At 37.3% G+C, this 22,283-nt stretch overlaps 1 protein-coding gene and 2 non-coding genes across 4 annotated transcripts in view; all 3 read left to right on the top strand.

Annotated features, from left to right (window-relative positions):
- The first annotated feature begins 69 nt into the window (after positions 1-69).
- LOC117574779 (protein Skeletor, isoforms B/C) overlaps positions 70-22,283 on the top strand; it is a 32,305-nt gene continuing 10,091 nt past the window's right edge. Inside the window, exons 1-3 of one of the 2 annotated variants that reach the window (XM_034258729.2) lie at positions 70-1,281; positions 13,230-13,306; positions 13,375-13,526. In XM_034258729.2, coding sequence (XP_034114620.1) covers positions 1,002-1,281; positions 13,230-13,306; positions 13,375-13,526 — 509 coding nt within the window. In that variant the 5' untranslated portion in view covers positions 70-1,001. The remainder of the gene's footprint in view (positions 1,282-13,229; positions 13,307-13,374; positions 13,527-22,283) is intronic. The other variant, XM_034258730.2, reaches the window with a different exon arrangement.
- LOC117577012 (U1 spliceosomal RNA) lies at positions 7,811-7,975 on the top strand. The gene has a single exon (XR_004573007.1). It is a non-coding gene; the product is annotated as a U1 spliceosomal RNA (small nuclear RNA).
- Positions 9,988-10,152, top strand: LOC117577007 (U1 spliceosomal RNA). Its single transcript, XR_004573002.1, has one exon. It is a non-coding gene; the product is annotated as a U1 spliceosomal RNA (small nuclear RNA).

Raw genomic sequence — 22,283 nt, 5'->3', positions numbered from 1 at the left:
CACCTAAAAAAATACCGCACTTGGAGGTAAACATACCACCGCATCGACGTTTCCTATTGGAATTTTGCGCGCTCAGTTCAGTCTGAGGCCGAAGCTTGTTCCTGACGCGCGTATCGCGAGCCGCGCTGGCGTTCGTTGACGACGCATTTTTCATTCGTTTCATTTTTCCACATAATTTTGGCGTTGAAAAAAATCTGCAAATACAAGTGTACAACAACAGCGATAACAACAAAAATTCAAATTTAGTTAAATTTTTACATTAAAAAACTTACGTTGATTTATTAAAAGTGTAATTTAAAGTGTGCAATGATAATAATAATCAAATAAGTGCGAGCGTTTTAAACGAATATTTGAAATGGGCATAGCCCAAATAACTTTTTGTTTTCATTTTTATATAATTTACATACATAACTAAAAGTAAATAGCATACAAATCAAACCGAATCAAACGACAATAAAGTGAAATTGTGCAATAATTAGAAGATTTCTGTAAGAAATTAGTAAGCGTATACAAGAAGAAAACCAAAATCAATTAAAATCCATGTAGATAGTAAACAAATTAACAACAAATAATAAACTTATACAACCGACGAGAAAAAAAAACGGTAAAACTCTACGCCATTTTGTAGAGTAACTTGCAAACACAGCTACAACTACAACAAAATCGGAGTACACACACCTACACAAACTCATTCGCATTTACACAGACGGGCAGCACCAATACCAATAAAGCGCGTAAATGTGTATGTGTGTATTACATATATAAAGAGGGGCAGCCCATTACGATGTGAGAAGACCTTGAATTAGAAAGGAAAACAATCAAATCATTTGCCGCCAAATTGTGGAGAGCAGCTCAACTAGAAGAAGCAGAGAGAAGACAGAAGACACCCACCAAGAAAGCACTTCACAAAATTTGAATCAAATACAGCATCCCACCTGAAATTCGTCCCCTGCTCCCCCCTCTCGGCACCTGTCAAACAACAAGCACACCCACACATACATATGCGAGTGTTTAGGTCAGCGAAAACAACAACAACAACAAGAGCAACGACAAAGAAAGCGCCAATTTTTGGCATGGAAACGCCTTCGGTGTGGAGAAAAACGCGTCGTCAGGAACAAAAAGAAGCTACAACAACAACAACAACAGCAACGACAACAACAACAACTGCAGCCATGAGGATGACAACAACAACAACAACGGCACCAGGATTAATCATTACATGGTCACAATATGTTGTTGTTGTTGCTGTTGCAGCGCTGCTAAATAGCCTCGTCTGTCAAGGTGAGTAGCAAACGACTGGAGAGTGCCTTGTTAGTATATTTGTATGTGTGTGTGCGTGTGTGTGTGTATCAATGAAAGGGCAGATGAACTAAAAAGCTGCGTGTAGAGATAAGATCAACTGTGTAGACAAGTCACTGTAACCTTCCAGGCGCTGCTTCTGCTTTCGTTCTCTTTCTCACTTTCGTCATCATTTAACCGTTTCATTCGAACAACATGAGTGGGAAGCAATTAAATTCTCTTAGTTCCTTTTCTCTTTTCCTTTTTGCTATTTGTGAAATTAATAAGCATTTGAGTTGGAATTGGAATGAAATTGGAACGAACATGTAAGAAATATTAAGGAAATTATGCGTTTGGATTTTTTGGAAGAGAAGTATACTGAAGAAAAAACCTTTTTATTTTTTAAATAATAATTAACGATGAAAAATAAGCATTATCTTAATATGAGGGATTTAATTTTGTAAATAATATTTTTAATTTTTGTTTATTGCTTCTGCCCCTTTAAAAAAATCAATAAAATTATCATTATATTTAGCAATTAATTTGCTTAATTCATTTATCATTTTGACAAGCAGCTTATACTTACGTAATTCCCAATAATTTAGATATGTCTGCGAATGATGTGAAGTAAGACGCAATATCCAAAAGACAATTATCAATAGCTCCCACTTAACCCATTGAAGTTGCTTTTTGGCAAGGTCTTAGCCACTTCAATGTTGCCAACTTCGCTCAATTGAAGCCTGCCCACAACGAGCTCTACAAAGTGATGAGCATCAAATGTCGATTTTGTAGTCTTAATAAATGCCTCCTTCACAAAAGTGATGCGTCACTTATTTTTATAGTTTTTGAAATATGAATAACACCTTCTCATAAGGGTGCTTAGAGAGCTGCACTATTAATATATTGCAACTCATCCGACAACTCAAAATAGATATGATAAACAGCGAAGGTATTCCTTCAATGTTTTAAACTTGTTTTAAGAAAACGACAAATTTTAATAATTGATTGTCATTAGAATTTGTGTATTTTTAACGATTTAATTGTGAGTTTTGCAACAATGTCAGCTTAACGTTACCAAATGACAGATCACGACTTTAATTTGTTAGTTTCATTTTACTTATTTGAAGCATCTAATTATCACCATTCATTTAGAAAGTCGAATCTCAAATGAATTCTTGATTATTTCAATGCATGACGAGCAGATAAATATCTATTTTTTATAGTTTATAGCTTATAGTTATTTCGCCTTGTCTTGAGTGCAAATAGATTATTTTAATTATGGCGAACATAAAGCTGTTGATGTTAGTGCGCAAAAAAAAAGACGCCTCTAATTGTTTAAACAATTCACATGCTGAGCGCGGTAAAAGCTATTTACAATTGCTTGTAATTTACTTTAATGCGAGGAGCTCATGAAGCAGATCTATGACATATTGCATGCTCAGTGATTTGAGCCTCATAATTGCCGTTAAGTGGTACGACAATCATCAAAATTTTACCAACTAATATACTCTCTCGGCTTCCATTTTATGAGCGTCTATGTGAAATTTCGTATCAAAGAATAGCTATTGTTTTGCATAATCATATAATACATGCATAAATCTGGCCTCTGGTGTTGCTGCTTAATTACCATAATTAGAGTTGGCCAACAAACCAGCCGGACAATGAAAACTTATGTTTTGGTTCAATGAACCTTTTCCACCGACGCGTTAGTCACGCAATTGGTCAGCAACAAAAAAAAAAAACAACAAAAGGGGAAAGACAAAACACATTACAATAAAAAAACTAAGATATTCACACGGGCTTTTGAATTTTATTAGTTCATTAGTTTTTTTAGCCGCTTATAAAGGAAAAAGTAAACACGCTGTTCGGGTTTACACTTTCGTCTTAGTTCAGTTAAAAGTGTGAACGGCATAAATATTGGAGAACGAATTTCAATATCAATTGTATAGATTTTGGTGGTAAAACAGTTATAAGAAGAATTCCATTTTAAAGCTTTTGTAGCCATTTACACTTTGGATCGTCTCGTTTACACTTTGGTCTCAGTTCAGTTAAAAGTGTGCACGGCATAGATATTGGAAAACGAATATTCGTGTTCTATTATTAATTGTTTAGAAGTTGAAGTTGCAATAAAGTTGTGACAAGAATTGAATTTTAAAGCTACATTATTATTAGTTCATTATTTTTGTGGCCGCTTATAAAGAAAGAAGTAAACCTATTTACATTTTCATATCAATTCAGAAAAAAGTGTGTATGGCTCTAAAATAACGAATTGTTTATATTCGAATTCAATTATCAATTGTTTAGATGTTGAAGTGGTCAAACAGTTATGAGAAGAATTCCATTTTAAAGCTTGCTTCACATTAGTTCCCTAGTTTTGTAGCCGTTTACACTTTGGTTTGTCTGGTTTACACTTTCGTTTCAATTCAGCTAAAGTGTGCACGGCATAAATATTTGAAGAACGAGTTTATAATATTCGTGTACTATTATTAATTGTTTAAATATTGAAATAGAAATAAAGTTGTGAGAAGAATTTCTTTTAAAGCTACTATCATATTAGTTATTAGTTTATTTTTAAAGTCTCTTATAAAGAAAGAAGTAGACTTTCGCTTCAAATCAACAAAAAGTGTGCACAGCATAAATATTGGAGAACGAATTTATAATATTCGTGTTCTATTATTAATTGTTTAGATGTTGAAATAGCAATAAAGTCGTGTGCAGAATTATATTTTAAAGCTACCTTCACTTCAAGCAATTGTAATATTTTTAATAGGTTTTGCTTAATGAGGCGCATTTAAAGCATTTAAAGAATATTAAGTTGATGTGCCTCTTGATTGCCATTCTTTCGGCAATATATCAAAACTTCCGCTTGGAGGCTGTCGCAAATATTTATGTGCATGAATTACTCATCGCATTATGCAAAACACTGCGATAAGACATTAGAGAGGCCAATGAACCGCAAACAAAACTAAATCATTCATATCGCAAAAAGCACTTTTCGACTTTGCTTGGAACTGAAATACAGAAGAAGAAAAAGAAATAAGAAAAAAGTGCGAGTACTGCCAAAAAAGCGAATGGTGTAATGTGGAAACCGGTTGACAAGACTCTGGCTATGTTTCTTGTCTCTTGTCATACTTGGCTTACAGTTCCCACATACTCACAGAGTCTCGACTCTCGACTCTCGGCTGTCGACTTGGCCCAAAAGTTACACATCAAGAGGTGGCTGAAACTGCGGCTGGTTTGCTTGACTTGGCTTGTGTTGAGCGGAGCAAACAGAAGTGACTCGGCAGCTGGGTCACTCGGCCTCGGCCCACACCGCCACATTACGTAACATGAGAAAAGCAAAAGCAAAGGCAAAAAAAATACAAAAACATTCAAATGAAAATGCACAAGCGCAGTCGCTGTCGTTGAACTCAATTGCAAACGTCAAACACCAAACGTTAAACGCCAAATGCCAGGCAGTCTCCTCTCGCGTCTTGGCGGCTAATTAACATGGCCCAAATATGAGCAACGACGTCAGTTGTGGAAAGTGTCTATGTGGTTAAGCACAAAAGTGTGCGTTACGTATGCTGAATGCGGTGGCCCAGCTTAGTACATCACCGCAATCAACAATACGCAGCTGTCCACATAACCAGCATATAACCACAGAATGCGTGCCGTGAATATTGAATATGGAAACGCACTAAACAAGTTTGCCACTTGGCCAGTCACTTTTTCCGTCCGTCTGTTTTTGTGATTGTTATGTGGCTATAGACACATTATGAGTGCAAATCATTTGACTTTAAGATTCAATATTAATGTTGCAACAGCATGATATTGCTGCATTTTTTGATGGGAATGTTCATAGACAGAAAAGTTGCAGCTCGATTCGAAATGTTTGTTATTGAAACTTCGCTAAACTAAACTTGTAAGCCAAAATAGCAGGTGCTGTAACAAGGGAAATATTGCAGGGAAATCATATCCAACAATGTACCAAAAAATAATTACTCTAATGTACCGAAAACTATATTTGGTATATTGGTATACTATTATATTCGAAATGTTCCTTAACGTTTTCAAAGAATTGCTTTATCTCTTAACAATCAACAGTTTTGTTTCTTAAAAATTGAAATACGCATATATCAATAATGCAATAAAGGCAAAAATGATCAAAAAATTCAAAAAATATACCGAAAACTATATTTGGTACACTGATATACTTTCAAAATATACCATAAAGTTGAAAATGTGCGATTTTAATAATTATTTTCAAAGAATTTTCTTATCTCTTAACCATCAACCCTTTTGTTTCTTAAATATGGAAAACTGTTTGGTATATTCATATAGTATTATATTATATTTTAAATATTCCTTAAAGTTCAATGCTAATTTTCAAAGAATTGTCTTATCTCTTTAAGCTTTTAATAGACTGCATACATTTAGGCTGGGTGTTAAAAACAACTTGAAATAGAATAAACAAACATAAAAAAGTTGTCGAATCGCTAAAATGATTTGCAAACTTTTTGCTATTTAAAGAAGACGTCAAATATTAAGTTTACTTCGCTTACTAGTACTGCAAGGTGAAGCTTATTACATTTAACTTTACAATTGTCAGTTTTATAATAGATAAAGTCTGCATTTATGAAAGCCAGCTGATCGGCTTAAAATGACTTGAAATTTGTTTTGTTAAATGCTTAATGAAGTGGAATCAAAATGAGCTGCTTTAATGTGGCTGTTGAAATGGAAGCCAATTTGAGGTCATATCCATAATGATGTCCTTGGGCAACAAGACAAAACCTAATCCCAAATTGAATGTCAATTAGCTGTGTAGCTCAGATTGAAGCCAATTAAGTTGCGACTCGTGGTTTTATTAACTGAATTGTCTGCAGTTGTGGCTTGTCTTTATCCCCTCTTGAATTGTCATTTGACAATCGCATTGATTGCGATTTGGCGATCGTGTGTAACTGAATAACTGAATAATTGAATAGCTGACAAGTTGATAAGTTGGCGAAGCTGAAAAGCTGACAAGCTTATCGCTGAGCTGCAGCTCGAAGAGCGTGTTAACAAACGATGCCCATAAAAACTAAACGAATAAAACTTCAATTTTCGTGAGTTTCCGGCAACTGTAATCTAATTCGCACCAGCGACTCAGCGGGCAGCATTTTGGAGAGGGGGAAAGAGGAGAGGGAAAGGGAAGGGGAGATATCACTTTTCACGTGTGTAGTTCTAATGCCGCGCAGATTGTCGAGCAATTTGCAGAGATTAAATTAGCTGAAGCGCGCGCTGCCAAGCCAAGAAGCATTCCCAGTCGTTTTATTTCTCATCCTCTTCATTTGTTGTTGTTGTTGTAGTTGTTACAATTGTTATTCCTGTTGTTGTTGTTGCTGTTAGCCGTTCAGGCTCCATGCCAGTGGCTGTGGTTGCATATGAAACCACCACCAGCAAAAGCAACAGCAAAAGCTAAAGCGAGGCCGAGTCGAGAGAGAAAGAGAAGGCAATGTCTGCGCGACTTTTGTGTGGGTGTTAATGCGCCACGCCCCTGCCCTCATCTCCCCAGAGCCACGGCTCAGTTGCGTCTCCCCCTCCCCTCCTCAACTTGCGGCAAATGTTTCGCTCTCTCTCTTTCGCTCTCTCTGATGATGCCGCGCAAAATTTCTAATCTCTACGAATTGTACAGCTTTCCCAGAATCCCCAGCTGCTACTGCAGCGGCTTCACTTCTCACTCGACTCCTCACTTCGCTTCCTTCTTCCCTCCCCCTCTAGCCCATCGCAGCACATTGAAACTTTGTGTACATATTTGAGTTTCATTTCGTTTGTGGTTTGGTTTTCGGCAACATGAAGTCATAAAATTGAAATAAATATATAAATGCGAGTTGCGAGATGTGAGAAATGGAAGCTGCGAGCTCCCTGCTCCTTGCTGCCTGCTGTGTCCTGAGCTTCCTGCTGAGCGGTAACGCCCTCGTCTCTGGCACAAAGGGGGGCGGGCAAAGCGAAGCGTGTCGCTTACAAATCTCGCACGAGTGTTGCCTTTATCCTGCGAAAGATACGCAACAATCCTCAACCTGTCAATTCAATAATCCCACTAATTATATGTAGCAGCTTGAGTTGAAACAAAACGGCGAAGTAATGATTGGAAAAAGTTGAAAAAACAGAACGAAATTCTAGATCATTGTTTCTTTTCGTCACATCAAAGTGTTAAACCATAGATTAGAAAAAGTTGAAGAAATAAAGCGAAGTTTGTAGAGCATCCTTTGCGTTGCTTCTTTGCATAATATCACAGTGTTAATGTACAAGTAATATTCTAACACTTTCATAAAAATGATCCTCTGATCCTATCTTCCCATTTTCCCTACTTTTGAATTTTTAGACCGATATGTAAATGAAATCGTTTGTATTCATAGTCTTCTTTACTTGGGTTCAACTCAGGTAGAACAATTTGTGTAATTGAAAATGTTGCCTAATCTAAGGAGCCCATGTTTCAATCAATTCTCAATGTAATTCCCAAGTAGTTATAGACGTTCGAGATTGTAAACCCAGCTGCTGAGCTGAGAAAAGCATACTTACCTGGCGTAGAGGTTAACCGTGATCACGAAGGCGGTTCCTCCGGAGTGAGGCTTGGCCATTGCACCTCGGCTGAGTTGACCTCTGCGATTATTCCTAATGTGAATAACTCGTGCGTGTAATTTTTGGTAGCCGGGAATGGCGTTCGCGCCGTCCCGACCTAATTAATCAATTGCAAATAATTATTAAGTCTTTAAGAATTGAAAACTATTGTTATATTGAGTGAGTGCTTAAATACTACTTTATTATTTCACACATTTCATTTTGAAATACTTGCTCACAGCATCTTGTCTAGGAAAAGAAAAATAGAATCAGAATTAGAACCCAGCCTCCACCTGAATTGCATTCCTTTCCCAAACATCTGAAACAAAAATTGCATACAACTCGGTTAAATCAGTTTTCTTTGGGTGTTGAAAATTCTTCACTGAGTTTGGCTTGGCATGAGGCAACAACTGATCGATCTTACTACTATTTGAAGAATAACATTATTATAAAGAGGTGTTATCTCGCCTCAAAGCTTGATAACTGAACTGCATCCTTGTAACTTTGCCTTTTCCGCGATGTATTTATACATAAGCAATTTAACAATTAAGCAATTTAATGGTTAATATTCTATATCAAATAAATATGTAATGCATGTATTCAAAATACTGTAGTAGAACAATTATTGGACTTTTATGCAGTTTTAGTATCCTTAATATCGTGTTATTCTGCCTCTAAAAGAAATGTAACAATTGAATCCAAGAATTTAGACAAGTTACTTCTGGGAAAAGTTGTGTCGCAACTAAAAAGAAATCGAACAGCGGACAAGGACAGTAAATTAATGTTGCTCGCAGCGCAGGAAATAGTAATTTAAATAAATGTTTGAATGGGGCGGGAAGGGGAAGAAGGAAGAGTACGAGTATTTCTCAATAGGCTTCCCTTAGATAAGAGTCTGAGTAGGAGGAGCATTTAAGCCATCGATCATTGACACCGTAAGGATGGGAGTCTCAATCCCAGCGAACTGAACGAATATCCAATCCATTCCATTTGGCGCCATTCATTAGCCGCATTTTCTTTTGGCTTGTTGCTCTGCTGTTCGTTTGCTCGGGAACAACCTACTTTTCCGCGTTTTCTTATTTATTTATCATCATTTATTAGAAGAAAAAACGGGACAAGTCTTAAAGTCCCCCTGTGCTCTGTGCTGAGAAAAGAAAAGGCGTCCGAAAATTGTCGCTGTCAGATTACGGTGCAATATTGCTTCCAGTTGCCATATCCTGCTGCCTTTCCGCCTAAATTCACGCCGTTCTCGACCCGCGCGCCAGGACAAAGAGGCGGACAAAGCAGAGGTGGGGAGGTGGGAGGTGGGAGAAGTGTGTCTCACCCCCTTGTTGGCTTTGACACAAGCAACAATTTACTCGGTTTCAGGTTAAAGTCATATCGTTAGCATTAACGCTTTTTGATTTTTATTGAGTCAGCTAAATTTTATTCGATTTGCCATCCATACACATACACACAGCAATAGAAGGACACCAGCAACATCCCCGCCAAGAGCACAAGGGGGAGGACAGGAGATATAGACAACAACATTCCTGGGGGAGGAATATTTTCAGGCTCTTTAATGATGCTCGCCTGGCTGGCTGGCTGGGCGACCAACCAATGAACCCGCCAGGCTTGTCAGGCATTTGGGCTGCGGCCAAGGTTCCACGAGGGTTGCTAAACATTGGGTGGCAACAGGCAAACGGCAAGGAAGGGGGGAATGGAGGGCAACCTGCTTTCCGGGAGTCTATTTGGGAAGTAAATGAAAATTTGATTTGGAATTTCGTGCGTTGTACATGCGGAACGACGACAACGACGATGAGGATGTTGATGACGACGTCAAAGTCGAAGATGGGCATGTGATAAAATAAATTACGGCCAGATTAGTGCGAATTTAATTATCATTTGTTCCTTTGATGTAGCGCTGGGGCAAATAAATAGAATAAATATAGAGATTATAAGACTGTCGTGCTGCACGACATTTATAACATCGTTATTCCTGCTCCCTGTCTAACTAATTGCAATTGCTACCTGAATGAGAATTGGAGGAAAGTGTAGCCTACTCTCTAGGGTTTTTACCTAGCTTCGTCATAAAATTCTCAATCAGTTTTAGCACTAGGAATATGGAAACCCTGAGGCTGAGCTGAGGAAAGCATACTTACCTGGCGTAGAGGTTAACCGTGATCACGAAGGCGGTTCCTCCGGAGTGAGGCTTGGCCATTGCACCTCGGCTGAGTTGACCTCTGCGATTATTCCTAATGTGAATAACTCGTGCGTGTAATTTTTGGTAGCCGGGAATGGCGTTCGCGCCGTCCCGACATAATCTAATACATCTTAACACTGATATCTATAAGATTGGGAGTCCTGCAATCTGGACAATTGCTTCATCCCTAAACTGCTGACATTGTGGCTCCCCAAGACGAAACTGCAAATCCGCTTAGGTTTTTTTTGGGGGGAAAGTCCACGCAGCGTGTGTTGCCTGTGGTTACGGCTTTCAGAAGAGGTTGCTTTGGTTACGCTTGTCTCGCATTCTGCCTTCAATTTTGTTGATGCGTTTTGCAACTAAAGGAGGAGAAAGGGCGGGGGCAACCCTTTCCAGTAGTACTATTCGGCTAAAAACTGATGATGCGCTGTGACAAACAACCCCTTTGATAGCCATGGTTACCAGTTAATTTATAGAGCTTATGTTGTCTGCAAATGGTCCAGGATCTGTCTGCATCCTCGCGACTTAAATGTGATTAGTCTAGAGAGTTTTTATAGTCTACCCTTAAAGTTGCTCGTCTACCTTTTAAATTCCAATTGAAATGTGGGTCACATTTCTTCGTTCTCTCAATCAATTTCTTTTTTCCTTCAACTGTCAGCGCACCTTATCGGTTTTTTTTTTTATAGAAATCTTATCACTTTCAATGGCAAACTCAGTCGGAGAGCACTCCCATTCAGTCATTCAGTCAGCCAGAAAGATACACATGGCCAATGGACTATTATTTGCTGCTCTTCACAGCACTGTCAATGCCCATCTCCGCTGCGCGAACATTATTAACAACAACACAACGACGACGACGACAACGTTGACAGCCTTAGGCTCGGACTGAGGCACACTTCAATCTAGCCTCAATTCGCAGGCTAGGATTGGGTATCGCAAGGGGTTCTTCGCTCTTCTTCTCTCTGGTCGTCGTAACGTGCTCGTCATCACATTGTATAAATATCCTCGAGCACGTATATTTGATGGAGACACGTGCTGCATATTTGCGGGGCCGGTCCAAATCTTTAGAGATTAATGCACGCATTAGTAGATTTAATGCATATTACGTTGAGCGCACGTCCTTGTCGTCCTTCTCGTCCTTGTTGTTCTGCACATCACCAATCTCGCTGTCGTCGTCGTTGTTGTCCTGTTGCCATTGCTATTTGTATTGGCATTTGCGTTTGTATTGGTTGCTGTTGCCTTGGCTGCCAACATCATCATCATCATCATCATTGTCATCGTCATCATCATTGTCATCAACCATTGTCGTCGTCGATACAATTGAGACATTCTGGGGAATACCCTGACATCATTTGTTCAGCCATCGCCTTCTCCCTTTCCCTTTCCCTTGAACGCCTTCATCACTTTCGAGTAGCATTGAATGCGACACAGCACGTTAAAACTACATACAACTAACAACAGAGGTATAAGCTTGTGTAAGGAAAACGAATAAGGGTTACTCTATGTTTAAATTTGATTTTAAATTATATATGTACTTTGGGAATTACTTGTATTAATTTTTATTGATTAATACTTTTATTTATATGATATTGCACTTTTGGGTGGGGTTTATTGATAAGGTTGAAATAGAAAAAAAGTATAAAACTGTACGATATTATTCTTAAAATATACCAAGTAAATATACCGACAATAACTAAATTATACCAAAAGCTATATTTGGTATATCGATAAACTTAAATATATTAAATTCTTTATTAGTGTATCGATATACTACCTCATTCAAAATATACCATAGACAACAAAATATACCAAATTTTCTACTAAACATGTCGCCTTGGATGTCAATGCTGAAATAGAATAAAAGTATAAAACTGTGCGGTATTATTCTTAAAATATACTAAGTAAATATACCGACAATAACTAAAATATACCAAAAGCTATATTTCGTATATCGATAAACTCAAATATATTAAATTCTATATTAGTATACCTTATTCAAAATATACCATAGACAGCAAAATATACCACATTGTCTACTAAACATGTCGCCTTGGATGCCAATGCTGATGAAGAATATACTTTATATGGACGAATTTGTATAACTTTAGATATATGATAACAAATTCTTGAAAACTTCAAGCTCAAGCTAAACAAAATATAATAAACTTCCTCAGCTGAGGTTAAATTCTATAATGGAAAACTTGGCATACTTAAATCAAATGCTGAATTTCAGAACCAATCGTTTACCTTAGTTTATTTTCACCACTTTCTTCATTGTATAATCGGTGGACAGCTTAGATTGTAGCTTTGGTCTTTTGGGTACAATCAGAAAATAAAGCGATACTTGCAATTTCAGTATTTACAATGGGAATGTTTAAACATTTTGGCATGCAACTCAACTCCAATGCTCACTCTGATATATTCATGTGTACAATTTCGCTCCCTTGAAGCTGGCGTAGCATTGAATTTCAATAAATTTCATGGTTTTCAATCAATTTCATGGCAACGTGGCACAGCGGGGTGGCAGCAACACAAACTCCCTAAGGAGTTGTCAAGAGTATTGCAAACAGAGCCGCGTCCATCAACATCATCTTCATCATCAACATGAATCCCATTCCCCAGTCGAGAGGAGTCTCATCGCTATGCCACAAAATGCGAGTATGATAACCATTCGAGTTAAGAAGAACTACTTCTTTATTGCAGAGCATAGAGAAAGGACGAAGAGGAGCAACTGTTGTGTTTAGTAAGTTGCATATAAGAAACTTTTTTGCAACTTGCAACGTGCAGCGTGCTACGTGCACTTTTTGCAAGTGTATGTGTGTGGCAAGGCAAAGTAAAGTTTTTGGGAAAAGCGGATTAATTTGTAAAGCAGCTGACGCCCCTTTGTTTTTAGAGATTGCCAGCCAGAGTCTTAGGATTATGAATGCGATGCAGTCCTTTGACTGCAACTGAGTGGAATCTCTATCTGTATCTGTATCTTTAGCTGAAAATGTATCTCTGTTTGTAGTTTTAGCTAAAGAATAGATACAGCTACAGCATCTAGCTGCATTTCAATCTGTATCTCCATCTTCATTTTCATCAGTAGCTGACAAAGTTGCCTGGCAAAGTTTTACTCCCACTTTTTTCTCATTCAAACTAATCATACTAATTCAAGCTCTTCTCTCTCTCTCTCTATTCTCTTGTTACTTCACAGCTGCTGGACGAGCTCCACCGGAGCCCTACTATGGCCGCTACATTGGACAGTTTACGAACTTTGCGCATGGCATTAAGGTAAGGCAATTGCAAGGATTCTCAACTACTTTCAACGTTCACGTTCATTCACACATTTAAATTCACAGGGCTCCATCTATGCGGTCGATGAGTCCACGCTGTTTGTGAAATCCTTTGCCTACGATGGCACAGCACCGGATGCCTATTTCTGGGTGGGCAAAACGCCGCGGCCATCGCCCGAGGGTTACATTATACCCTATCCGGAGGAATACAACGGACCGTGAGTACCACAAATCACAAAGTATTATTAATGTATTGCAAATTTCAATACCCGATACCTAAGGGAGAGAAGGGTATTATAATGTGCTGCTAATAGGTATCAGAAAGCATTTTAGACTACATAAAGTATTCATATTCTTAAACAACTTAAAGAGGTAAGAAATTATAGGCAAGTCTGTCCTACTATGAGAATTAGTATCTCAAGTATTTCTGCTATCGGTATGGCATCTTAATCTAGCTTTATATTTGTACAAAATTACATAAAATTTTGTAATAATTTGATTCAATTCAACCATAAACATTCCAGTTAATCGATAAATCATTTCTTATATCGAAAATCTGTTTTCAAGCTCAAGTGTACAGCCTAAAACCTGTCAGCCTCCTCTTTTTTTACACAATTTATTGGGAGGTTGTTCTTTAAATAATACTTTCAAGTAAAATATCATTTCTTTACAATAAGCTTTAATAAGCATTTAGTTATAAGAGTCTGAAACACTTTTTTCACTCACTGTATCATCTAAAACATATACCGGGTATTTTACAGTCGAGCACCCTTTCGTTAGCAGCTTTCTTACTTGTTGAAATTCTGTTTCGGCTTCGTTTTGGGTTTCGGTTTTTGGTTTTTCGGGGCTTCGGTTTTTGCCGGCTGCTCAAGCGCAACGGAGCCATTTCCTAACACTCACTTTGTCTGTGTGTGTGTGTGTAAGCGAGTGAGTGCGGGAGTCTGTGTGTGTGGGTGTGTGTATATGTGCGTGCCACATGTATCCTTGCAGATTTTACGTTACGCACGGTTGACAATGAAACCACTTTTAAAAATTAAAAAACATTTTTCATCTTGGGCTGCCATTTGCGAGGCGTCGCCTTCGTTCCGTTTAATGCTCTATTGTTGTTGTTGTTGTGGTTACTGTTGTTGTTGTTGTTGCTGTTGTTGGTGTTGTCGCTTCGTTGGCTGCTAATGCGAAAAACTCATTTATTTCTTTACGTTAGATCTGCGGTCATATGTGTCTGTATACTTTATGTCTGTATGTTTTGCAGCAAGCCCACAACAACAGGAAACAATGAAAGCCACAAGCATAAGGCACAACCACAACTGCATGCCACAGAGGCAACACACACATATACAATATATATGTGTGTTGTATTTACTTGAAGTCCTCGCACAAGGTTAAGCCACAATACTGTGTATAATAGTATTTTATTTACTCCTACCTTCTTTTTGCTCCTGCTCGCTGTTCACATTTCCCGCTTTTTGCCCGCTATTTTCTTCGTGCTTTTCTTCGGCCACTTGAACACACACTAAGCCGCAGCTAAGCTGCATTTGCCGCTCAATGTTGCACGTTGCACGTTGCACCTAACACACACAATTTGACGTCATTTGGCTGCTTAGACAGCTCGCATTCTTTCTTTCATTCCTCTTCCCTCTCGATTTAGCACTGCGTATTCCGCATTAGGCATTAGCCATTGCATTGCATATTTCATTATCATTTTCATTTAAGTGCGTTAAGCTCGTGGCAAGGTTAAGGTAAAGTGCCTTCTCGCCTCTTTAGCTCAGCTCAGCTTGCCACTTGTCATTGGCATTTAGTCATGCCCCTGAAAAAATAAGAAAAACATCGCATGCTCACATCGCATCGCATCGCATCGCATCGCATTTATTTAAAATAGCCAAGATTTTGTGGCAACACACACACTCACATACACATGTGAGCACTCTCGACGTTTTCTCTTCTTTTCAATACAAAAATGTCACGTTTTTCGAGCAGAGCATAAAAAAAGCACAAAACAAACAACAAATCGACGTGTGCTCGCAATTTGCATATGGAAATCCTATCGAAATCTTTTCTGTCCTTTCTCCTTTTCCCTTTCGATAAGCAATAACATCTTGTATGTGACTTATCTGATGGTAAAGCATCAAATGGCACTGAGTTTCACTTTCTTTAGAATAAAACTTACTTTTTACAGAATACCTGGCATCTATGTGATGTTCATGTTCTACAAATTCAATATTTATTTTATAAAACTTTTGGAAAATTTACTTAATAAATTTTTTATTCATTGGAATACAACTTTTTGTAGAATATCTGGAATCTATGAGAAATTTAGGCTCTACATATTCAATATTTATTTTATAACATTTTTGGCAAATTGACTTTATTCTTTGCAATAAAACTTTTTATAGAATACCTGGAATCTATAAGATATTCAGGTACTACATATTCTATATTTATTTTATACAAATTTTCACAAATTTACTAGCCAATTTTTGTATTCTTTGGAATAAAACTTTTTATAGACTAACTGGAATTTATGAGATATTCATGTTCTATATATTCAATATTTATTTCATACAATTTTTGACAAACTTACTTTATTTTTTGGAATAAAACTTTTTATAGAATACCTGGAAGCTTTAAGATATTCAGGTACTAAATATTCTATATTTATTTAATACAATTTTTGTATTTTTTGGAATAAAACTCTTTATAGAATTTATGAGATATTCATACACATTCTATTCTACATATTCAATATTTATATTATAACATTTTTGTCAAATATACTTAGGAAATATTTGTAGTCAATTATGTGACTAAAACATAAAATCAAACACATCATCAAAACTTTTGGAAATAGAATAGAATAGAGTATTCATTCTTAGATCACAGATTGTTCTTGCTATCTTTACATAGTAGAATGAGGAATTAGAATCTTCTTCAAAGAACTAAAGTCTTATTTATCCTACTATGAACTGTAAATAAATATTTAATAGTAAGAAATTAAATTACTTTTTATTTCTAGAATGCAAAAGTTTCATATTTGAATCACAAACGAAATTATTGATTTCAGGTTGATTCCAAAAATAAGTCGACAGAATCTTGTTTGTACTATACAATTTTTCTTCCATTAATGTAGTTTTAATTACCAACGCAAATTATCTAAGCATTGCCTCAATAAGGTGCTGAGTATAAATTCTTGAATCACAACTAAAATTCGAGAACAATTTCTGGTATTAGATACACAAAAATCTCATTCTAGTATGGAAGAGTTTCCTACTTAAATTGAGAGCACAAAATCTGAAATCTAGTACAAAATTCTGATATTTAGATTGTTTGCTATAAAGAGTTAAGATAATCATTTCTTTACTTGAATTATTATTTTATTGTCGTAGCCTAGTAGGAAATTCTAGAGTTGTTTAGATTGCTTGTTAAAAAGAGTTTAACTATTGAGTTCTTTATTTTAATTATTTATTTATTGTGTAGCTAAAACTTTCATCTCAAAATTGAGTATAAAACTTAGTAGCTTTATCTCTAACAAGAGATTAATGTTCGTACCTCATTATTTCAGCTCTCACATCATAAATGCATATATTATTGAAAAAATATTGATATGTGAAAATTTGCTTTCAGCAAAACTTTGTAGCAACAGCTTTTGAAAATGTTTTCTCCCCTTTTGGCTTTGGTTTTGTTGCTGTTTCGCGTTCATTGCGCGGTTACTCGCTTGAAAAGTCGTATTGTTGTTGTTGTTGCTGTTGCTGCTTGATGACGTGTATATGCCCATCAAGGCAACTCAAAAAGAAAACTCCCTCGCTCTGCGCTTCTCTCCACTTCTCTGCCTTTCGCTTACCCGGAACCATACTCAGATCCAACTTCATATTGTAATCGACTTTAATGCGTTTCATTGTTGATGCCACGTGCCGAGCTTTATTAGTTCAATGTATAACACTGGCATGCCTCATCCTTGTATCCTCTCTTCATCTCTGTATGTGTGTGTGTGTGTGTGTGAGTGGGGTAGAAGCCGGAACGAACAGCGTCGCGGTAGCGATTGCACGCTTTTACGCTTTCAGACACACACATTACCCCTGCCCCAGTCTGCCGTTACATGCCACATGCACCTTCTTCACAATGTGGCAGGGGCAGGGGCAGGGGCAGGTGCGCTGTCTGGGTGGAACGCAAATGATTGCTGTATTATGTGTGTGTGTGTGTTTGTGTGTGTGGCGCCTATGCTAAGTGCCCAACTATAGCATACATTTGGGCGCATTTATTGTGCCTAATGATTTCGATAGTAATATTTATTTTTTTGTATGCTGGATTATAGATTATCGTAACCAGTTCTGTCTGCAAGTTTAGTATATAGTTGCTTTAGATAAATGCAGGTGATTGTGCCTAATGATTTCGATAGTAATATTTATATTTTCCGTCTGTCCGTCTGTCCGTCCGTCCGTATGAAACACTGGATCTCAGAGACTATAAGAGATAGAGCTATAATATTTTTTCGACAGCATTTGTTATGTTTGCACGCAGATCTAGTTTGTTTCAAATTTTTGCCACGCCCACTTCCGCCCCCGCAAATCAAAAGAATCGAATAACAAGCGTAATTTTAAAGCTAGAGTTGCTGGATTATAGATTATCGAAGCCAGCTCTGTCTGCAAGTTTAGTATATAGTTGTGTTAGATAAATGCAGGTGATTGTCGCTTGATGTTGCACTCTTGCTTTGGCTTTTGGCTAATGGCAACTGACAGCGTTGACTTCATCATCACTAGGGCTTCGACGTTGTCTTGGTCTTGAGCGGCTGCCAATCAGCTTTAATTATATAACCCAAGCTGCTGCTGCTGCTGCTCACTTCTTTTTATGTTCACGCTCGCTTTGTTCCACTGTCAGTGTGTGATGGTGTGTGTATGTGTGTTTGTATGTGTCACAATGGATGCATCGAGCATAAGTAATTAAATTAGAATTTTTTTGTGTCGTTGTTGTTGTTGTTGTGTTGAGCGGGAAGCCGGGACGCTGTGCTGATTAACGCCCCGTTGCCATGACGAGGACAAGGCGAAGATGGGGGAGGGTGGAGGAGGGGGGTGGGGGACACTCGCCCGTTGGCTGTTGCTCATTTGCATTTCCAACAAAACTTGCACAATGAATGCAGCACACTCCTTGCCTCCCCCCCTCTGCACTTCTTTTGACAGTCGCCCCCCCCCCCCTCTTTGGTTCACCCCCTTGGCTGATACTGATTTATGCTGATCTCATTAAAATGTGTTGCATGCAAAGTGGCAAAACGAAGTTTTTAGTTTTCTGCCCATTGTCAAGTTGTAAACGAGGCGAGAGGCAAGTCGAGTTGAGTTGAGTCGAGTCTAGAGTTGAGTTGAGCCTGCCACCCATTGGTGCCCCAGTCATGCCCCATCATTCATTGTGTTAATGTTAATCAACGTTGACAACGCAGCCGCAACACGCAAAAATGCTTTTTGCCGTTTGCCAGCTCTCTGCCTGCCTGATGAGCGACTTTAATGCCTTTAACTTAATTAAGCCGCACAAAAAAGTTGTTCAGCAAAACGGCGCAAAAGGGGACACAAGAGAGAGACACACAGAACAGCAACACAGATGCCTCAAGTAGTTGCGCCTGTTGCTGTCACTTTTTCGGTATCTACCACTTACTCAAACTCAAACTGAAACTCAAACTCTGAATCTCGCTTTGGTTCGCATCCTGCAACCGAAATAAAAAGCCATACAACTGCTTGCTGCAATGAGCTTCGCGCTGTCTCGCATAAAAGATGAATCCCAGTGATGATTAAAGTTTATATAACAATAGTATGCTCGGAAAATTTTAGTCTGCAATTTCGTTTTTTTAGCAAGAGCTTTTCTTCATTTTTTTTCTTATATAACTTTAAAGAAAGTGTCTAACTCTTTTTCTTCGAACGGGTATTTTAATAAATTGTTAAATATTCTGATATAAAAGCCTGGAATTTGGAATATTCATAATAAAAAATATAGAATTTTATAATTTCTGATTATACCATGTGAATCTTTGATTAATGAACATGAGTATTTCATTTTGAAATGAGCTTTGAAGCAGTTATTAATACCTTCTTTTTGGTGTTGCATTTACAAAGTTGATGCTCATATCAAATAAAATAGAACAATATATTTTAATATTAGGTTGTAATATCGGGTTCTTTCATTAAAGAATAAAGTTTCTAAAGAAAGTTAATTAAGGTCATTACTTGGCTTTACAAACTGAAATTTTGTACCAACATTATGTAAATTGTGATATATTTATGGTATATTTTCAAAGTATTACTATACGAGTATTAATATGCCAAATACAGTACTAGGTAATTTTATTCGGTTTAATTTAAAATTAATGCCGCACTGTTGAAAATATGTATGGTATATTTTGAATGCCGCACTTTATAAATATACCAAATATAGCTTTTAGTATATTTGCAGTATTTTTGAGCTTTATTAATTTGATTCATATATTTAAAAATAAATAGTATTTTGTGTATTTTTAGTATTTTTGTGGTATGTTAATTTAGTTTATTTTGAAATGAATACCGCACTGTTTGGCTTTATTCACAATAGGTAGCAGGTCATTTGTCACTTGTTTGTGTATAAGAAAAGATTAATACAATAAGAAAACTTCTTTATAGAAAGTTATAAGCCAGAATTATGTCTGTTTTGTAGTTGAAATTGTGGAGTTACGGTTTTAGAGCTTTTCTTTATTTTGAATTTATTTAAGTTGTTTAGCAATATACTTTATTGCTTTATTGCATTTTATACTCTGGTATATTTTCAATGTAATGGTATATTAATACACCAGATTCAGCTTCGGTATATTTTCAATGTAATGGTATATTAATATACCAGATTTAGCTTCGGTATATTTCAGTATTATTCTGGTATATTAATTTGGTATATTTATGGTATAATACTGTACTGTTAATTGTGGTGTGCAGTCTTTTCTATGCATTAAGAATATGCCTCCATCTCTTCAATTTTTAAGGGTATTTTGTAGTCAAGCTTTAGTCACGCTCATCTCCTGAGTTATGCCTCAAACATTACCAGCTATGCGCCCCCCTTCGAAATGACATATTTTATATTTTCATATAAATTTAATTGAGTGGTCGTTGCCCGGGACTCAGCTGGCGCTTGTTGTTGCTGCTGTTGCTGTGGCTGCTGCTGTGTCTGGTTGCTGCTTGTGACGTAGATGGCCAGAGCATTAAAAATTCATAATAAATTTAGAAAATTTGTTGTGAATGAGTGCTGAGTACTCGTACAGTCATTCAGCATAGTCGGAAGTTTGCTTAATTCATATTTCGGGGGTGATTGAGCTTTGCTTTTGCTGCTGACTCGCTCATCGCTGTTTGCTGTTGACTGTTGACTGTTTGTCTACTGACTTGGCTCCGTTTTTATTGCCAGTCGCAATTGTTGTGCGTTTTTCGTTTTATGCAAAGCTGGCAAAAAAAATGCCAAGTTGCGAAATGCCAGAGAGAGAGAGATGAGTTGATGCAACAAGTTGTTGATGCTTTTTGTCAGATATTTTGCGGAAATTGCGGATGGCTGGCAGCCCAAGTCAATAACTGATTGACACACTGAACTGTCGGCTGCTGGTTTTTGTGGCCAATAGACAAATAAACAAGGCAGGACACTCCCCACTTTGGCCAGCAAAACTCTTGCAAAAGTAAAGCAAAGATGAAACTGAAGTGGGGAGGTGGAAAAATCGATAAATGCTTATGGATTTGTTTGCTGAGTGCATCAATGAATCTGAATCTCTGAATTTGTAACAGTATCTGATCTATGTATCTGTATCTGTATCTCGTGCCCGCACATCGAGGGCGGCTCAGCAAATCAAATAAAGCACAATACATACACACATATTTGCGTTGGCAAAACACAAGACACAAGGCTGAGCGTAAACAGTAGCAGCAAGGACTTCAATCTGAAGATGTCCTCCTGACAGCCAGACGAAATGAGAATGAATGTGAATGTGTATCTGAGGGATACGCACTTGCTTTGCGCTGTTGACACAGCACCATTCAATTTGTTTTGGGCTCATTAAAGGTCAGAGCTGAACCTCCTGACAACCTCGGACAACGCGCAACGCTGTCAACGTCATCTCGAGGGTGTAAATTAAGTGCTTAGCCGTGTCTAATGTCTGCAGTCGCCTCGACACTTGTTACACCACAAACTCGACCAACTGACAGACTGACAACCCTACCAACTGACTGACTGACTGAGTGACTGACTGACTGGCACACATGCTTAACCCCCAAACAAGGAAGAGACTGATTACTTCTATACTCGAGACTTCATCATAATTTTCATCAGCATGCCACGAACCCCTTGAGATTTCCCTCAACTCTACTCTCCTCGCTTTTATTATGATTATTGCCAATATTCTGATGGAGCTTTTTGCCTTGCTCTAACTTTAAGGTATTCCAACGTGGAATGCAAATTAAGACTGTGATACGCTTTTGTGCTGGAAAAACAGCAGCTGCAGTTAATGCAACAAAGTTAAGTAATTGAAATTGGATAGAATTGGCAAGGAAAAACTCACATAATTAAAAATAATATTTCTTCATTTTGTCAGGCTTTTGAGTTAGTTCTAGTTGTCTCTCGAACCCACGCAAAAAATATCTTTTTAAAGCACTTTGCTTTGAAGCGATATTAATCACATTTTGTTGCCCAGATTTGAGCATTAAAGGTAAAGTTGAAGATTGAAATATGTGGAATAAGACTACATTTGATTTTATATAGCAATAATAATATTTGATTGAAGGTTTTAGAGCTTTACTTTTTTTTATAGGTAAAGAAATTGATTTAACATGTTTGATAATCTAGTAAATTTTGAACTCTATGGTATATTTGGAATGCAATGCTGTATCCATATAACATAGATAGCCTTGGTATATTTCAGTATTGTTCTGGTATATTAATTTGGCATATCTATTATGTAATACTCTATTAAAGATTTAAATATGTTGAACAAGACT

Source organism: Drosophila albomicans, chromosome 2R, assembly GCF_009650485.2.
Source record: "Drosophila albomicans strain 15112-1751.03 chromosome 2R, ASM965048v2, whole genome shotgun sequence".
In the NCBI taxonomy this organism is placed as follows: Eukaryota; Metazoa; Arthropoda; class Insecta; order Diptera; family Drosophilidae; genus Drosophila; species Drosophila albomicans.
This window is presented reverse-complemented; position numbering and strand designations above follow the sequence as displayed.